Source organism: Silene latifolia, chromosome 10 (assembly GCF_048544455.1).
Source record: "Silene latifolia isolate original U9 population chromosome 10, ASM4854445v1, whole genome shotgun sequence".
In the NCBI taxonomy this organism is placed as follows: Eukaryota; Viridiplantae; Streptophyta; class Magnoliopsida; order Caryophyllales; family Caryophyllaceae; genus Silene; species Silene latifolia.
This window is the reverse complement of record NC_133535.1, coordinates 138576200-138582029: the sequence shown is the minus strand read 5'-3', so window position 1 is coordinate 138582029 and position 5830 is coordinate 138576200. Positions and strand designations below refer to the sequence as shown.

At 36.8% G+C, this 5830-nt stretch overlaps 1 protein-coding gene across 1 annotated transcript; it reads right to left on the bottom strand.

Annotated features, from left to right (window-relative positions):
- Window positions 1–588: 588 nt before the first annotated feature.
- On the bottom strand, window positions 589–3633 carry LOC141608343 (uncharacterized). Its single transcript, XM_074427707.1, has one exon. It carries the CDS (start codon window positions 3631–3633, stop codon window positions 589–591), a length of 3045 nt encoding a protein of 1014 aa, XP_074283808.1.
- Between the last annotated feature and the right edge of the window lie 2197 nt (window positions 3634–5830).

The following is a 5830-nucleotide window of genomic DNA, read 5'->3' as shown; positions in this document are numbered from 1 at the left end:
AAAAGGTAACTTAGGTCTCATTTAAAAACATTAGTGATTGTTTTGCTGTTTGAACTGAGTAATAAATAATTCTTCCTAAATATAGAATTGATATCGAATAAAGTTGTTCAACCATGTCTCTTTTGCTGTTTTGACATAGTAGAAGTGTTCCATGTTTCCATGTTATGTTATTTCCTACAGTTGTTGTGCATTCTGCAATTTAGGAAAATGGTCATTACAAATGAAGGAAAAAGTAGTGTCGTAAATAGATAAGAATATTTAATTACTTCTTAATAATAAGACAACAATCCCTCAAACAGAGTGACATTAAAATATTTAAGAAGTAAGGACATTATATTTGTACATTTAAATATATGCACCATTCATATCACTATTTCTACCATTGTTGTTTATCTAACTGATGATATTTGCTAAACGTAGTACTGTGAATGATACCACATTTTTAACACGACAATCTGTTGTCAGATCTTGTCTGTTTGTTGACATAACAGTGACCTGCTTCGATGTCCTCGCACGAGACAATGCAACGTATAACTGTCCATGCGAGAAACATGGCTTTGGGAGGAAGACAACCACTTGGCTTAGAGTTTATCCTTGTGACTTGTTAGTAGTCATTGCAAAACTCAGTTTCAGTGGAAACTGATTCCTTTGGAATTGGAATGGATAGTTTGCAGAAGGTGATGGTCCCATCTTAATTCGTGGAATAAAAACATGTTCTCCTTTGTGATGACCAGTTGTTATAACGCATTCAATCAAATTAGGGGTGAAGCGTTTGCAGAGGAGCCGAGTACCATTACACAAACCATATGACGGTAGTATATTGCGTAACAGTATCACTGGACAATTCTCCTTTAGAACAAGTTCATGTGGGCTCATGCCTCCTGGACAGAGTTTGTTAACAAATTCAGCTGGATAGATATTACATTTGTCATCAAGTAATGAGTCGTAACTTCTGTATGTTACAGCTTTTCCAGGAAATTTATTGATCAGAACTGAATTTATTGCGTCGACATCATCGTTCATTGGTGTAATAATAGCACGGCTTGTAAAAATATCTGAATTAAATTCAGTATGATCCAGCTCTGGGAAAGCAACAGATGCAATATCATTTATAGGATCCGGTCCACCATGTATAGGCTGTCGAACAATCTGTTGAGGAAGCTTTACTAATTCATTTTCCTCAGACTGTAATTCTCCGTTGCCTAGGGATAGTAGGAAGGAAGAATAAAGAGGATCTTCTCGTGCTCGCATGTTTTCAGTTAATCGAAATTTGATAAACTTGGCCCAAAATACAGAATTTACTAAGCTTGCCTCAACAGCTTCTCTTTGGGGTTTATGAGGAATTACTGGCAGAACTTGACGAAAGTCACCACCAAAAACAATAATCTTACCACCAAAGACAATTTCAGGATTGCACAAATCTCGAAGTAGCAAATCAAGCGCTTCAACGTTTTCCTTTTTGGCCATTGAAGCTTCATCCCATATAATTAGACTTGTTTCTCTTATTAATGCGGCTAGGCTACTCTGTTTCGGTACATCACATGTTAAAGATCCATTAATATCAACAGGGATTTTAAACCTAGAGTGCGTTGTTCTTCCAGAAGGTATATTTGCAGCAGCTATGCCGGAAGTAGCTGTATATAGTACTATTTTGTTCATTAGGCGTACTTCTGCATATAATGCATTGTAAAGAAAAGTTTTGCCTGTTCCTCCTGACCCATCTATAAAAAAAGTGCCTGGTTTATTTTCTTTTACATGAGAAATTATAGTATCAAATGATGCCTTCTGCTCAAAGTTAAGCATTGTTCTACAATCAGCACACTCTTGCGAGATGGGTGCATCAAGTGCATCGACAATATCTTTTGTCCTTCGAATTTCATCATCTTCAGATTCCATTAAGTGTTCTAGGTTGAATGCCTTCAATGATTTCCCCATAGCTTCCAAAGATATTTCAACTGACGAAGTTGTAAGCCGACTTACTTTGTTTGGGTCATTGGGGAATTTGTGATTAAAATCTTCAGACAAATGACAGTAATATTTTGTCCACAATTCTGCTGGATCTTTTGGTTGGCTAAAGATGAGGACAATTGCAAAAAGGTGTCTCAGTGCAGATGGCATTTGAACTTCACATGCTTCATTTAAACACAAGTCAACTGTGTTATCTTCTTCAATTAAGCGTCTTTTGAGGGCAGCTTCTTGGAAAGTAGCACATGTATACCCGTTAATAGTTAGTAGATCTTTAAAAGACTTTGGTCCTCGAACATGAAGAAGAAGAATACGCAGGAAATATCGCTCCCCTTCTGAAGGTGAAGCAAACACTACACGACCAATAACCAAAAGTTTTGTTTTTCTTTTAAACCATCGCTTCTGTCCTTTGTCCCACCGATATTTTTTGGTGAAGTCAGCATATAATAGTGGCTCAGTTCCTTCCTTTGAAGTTTCCACAAAAAACTCAGTAAGAGGCGTGCGAGCATGTTTCTCATTTGCAACTACCGCCTCTAAATTTTCGTCCGGGTGCAGGCACATTGTCTGCATATTTTGAAAATGGACTGGCAACACCATAACAGGTGGCTGTGTTTCACATAGTTCAAAGCCATAGAGACGCCACATTGCCTCACATGGTGAAACCCATCTACCAGATTGATATTGCTCGATTTCATCGACAGGTTTTGGATCTGCACTTTTGATAACATTGAAAGAGATCCGGTCATGGCCTTTGTAGACATATTTGTACAAATATTTAACATCTTGAATAGTTGAACACACTTCGACATTTAAATGGCAATCGAAAAGTGATAATAAGAATGGGTTATAAGGAATAACCCATCTGTTGTCCAACGTTTGTTTACGAACAACAGCAGCTTGGCCATCATCACGTTTTCTATATTCTGGATATCCATCTGAATTGGTAGTTGTCTCAGCTGTAAATGTTTTAGGATAGTTGTACTTACACCGACCGATACTGCTTTTGTGTTTCATGCATTGATATTCACGATTGAACTGACCACAGGGTCTGTGCATCATGTGCTTCAACACCAGTGCACGTAATGCTGGATTTTCTTGTCGTGGTATTTCAACAGATACAAATCTATCAAAATCAACAGAGGTTGTAATCTTGGAACCAGGTTTCAGAATAATGAGCATATGTGCATGAGGGAGGCCCCTTTTTTGGAATTCAACTACGTAAATGAAAGCTGCTACTTCTCCAAATATATGCTTTTCCATTATTTGCTTCTTCAGGGATAACAACTTGCCATGGAAAACTCTTACTACTATATCTGGTCGATTTTGTGCTTCTTCTCCAGGACCAATTTGTTCTTTTATTTCAGGCCAGTTAACGTTACATGTCATTGTTACAAAGAGATCAGGTTTCCCGTACTCATGAACAAGAGTCATTGCATTTAGGTATCTTTTTTTAAGATCACGAGGGCCTCTTATGTACGTTGGTGGCAAGATAACTCGTCGACCAACATTACAACTTTCTCCAGCATCAACCGTATCCAAGATGCCTTGGTATAGTTCCGCTCGAATTGTTTCCTGATTTTTTCTAAAATAATCTAATCTGGTATTCTCCACTTTCACATACATATCAACAATATATTGCTGTAGACAACGACCAGCCTTTAACAGCATATTACCAGGTCTATTTTGCAGCTTGTAGCAATAATATCATCCTTTGACGTTGGTGCAGCTGTCAATCCGTTAGTGATTAGTAACTATTTTAAACCTAGAACATTAAATGCATAAAGTATTTTAAAGTAATATTGCAAAAGACGTTGCAAAACTTACAGTTTTCCTCTGCCTCTAACAAAGCTTCTACGTTATCTACAGATGCTGCCAGTGGCCGTCTTTGCATGCTGGGTACCGTCCTTAAGGTGTCTTTTTTTTTCTTCTCTAAACCTTGTCTCCATCCACATTCGCCAGATGGGAACAAAAGCGGATACTGTAATGGATCATAGCAACCATAATAGTGCATAATCCTGTGACTACCATCCATTTTACCAGTTACTGATATATGTGGACCTTCAGATAGACTCGATGATGAACTTTCAGACCAAATCACAACAACTTCATCTGATGAAGGTGCATTATAAACATTTGCATCTGTACGTGGGTTCTTGTTAATGACAATTTGGGTGTTTTCGTCTACGGTAATATCTTTCAGTGATCGAAAGAACCGTGCATATGGATTTGTTTCCGTTATACGCATAAGAATATCTATAATATCTTGCCTCAATTCTGAAAGGCAATTACCCCGGTTTTCAGCCTCATGTTGGCCATCATAAAAATAAAGTTGTAAATAGCGTGGTTTGCCATCAACGGGTAATAAATTTGGCACATGATGATAAAGCTGCCCATGTAATTTGAAAACATAAATGCCTTTCTGAGTTTTGATATCAAAGTCACCACCAATTTAACTGAACGCAAAGAGATTATTGTAGATCCTAGCATATTTTCGAAAGTTCAATGCATCCTCCGTGTTAGCAGTATATAATCGTGCCAGTTCAGGAGGATATTCACTCTGAGGTATTTCTATAACACCATCTCCACAACAAAAGTTTTTAGTCTCATAGCCAATCTTGATTGCCAGACATTTTTGGCATTGTTGTAAAGAAGGTAGTCGGAAGGGCACGCAAGGTAAAGGTTCGCCTATTGTCGCACCTGGTACTCCTTTCAGAAACAAACAATAAATTACATGTTGGCTGGTAGATAATCAGAAGAGAAACAATTTAAAGGTTTGATAAATCCATGCACACTTACTTTGTATTTGTGCAATAGGATGTCGTGTCCGAGGCTTTTTAGGTTGTCTAGCGATAACACGACCCATCCCTCTGTATGCAAATAAATACCAATACATTATATCCAAAACTATTCAAAACACAGACATTCAAATAATGAAACTTACACAGCTGTTGATCCTTCTGCCTATGAAAGTGCATGACGCATACGTTTAGGCCTACCCATGCCCACTGTTTGTGGATAATAAGGAAAAGGATCTGCAGAGTGTAAATGTTATGGCACATAATAACATCAGTTTACTAAATACTCAATTTAACTGTATTAATAGTTCAGAAAACAGATACATAATAATATTAGTCTACGTTTCAAGATTTCTTTGATTATAAAAACTAACCCATTTAAAGAAACTGTTGCGGCTGTATACCGTTGTCTTTAAGATTGGTATGAAATGTTGTGCGCAAACCTGGCCAAGGTAATACATAGTAGAACGAGTTACCATAAGCAACAATGTTTATAGGTAGGCATAAATAAAAGTGTGTACCAAGTCGAAACATCTCTGAAGCGTTGAAAGAGAGATAAATACTACCGAACAACGATGTAAAGCAAGTTGTATACGATAATTTAAATTTATCATTATAAATTATATCAGGAATTTACATACTTGATCAAAATGTATAAAACAATATGTAAAACGGTGTACAATATATAGGCTTAAAATATTGAAATAGATTTATATTTGCAACTTTTAATTAAAGTTTTCATTACAAGGGCAAATTAAGAGTTTCCAAAGACAATCAAAATGACCCCTCTTTCTAAGGTTTTGACAATCTAAAGCTAATCGAAAAGAAAACGTTTAAACATGACTTTTTAAAATTTTATAGCCTAACAACACTATTCTGGAATGCCAGCCAAATCCTAAGTGATATAAGCTAATAAGAGTATGATACAACAACGATATGGATATCCTAATAAGGAGTGAAGCTATGTGTGCTTCGTGTTACTACTGTGCGCAGTTCTTCAGGAAACTTGAAATCTCTCCTTTTCCCATTCTGCATCTTCTTCTTAAGAGAGGAAAGCATTGACGCTTTTT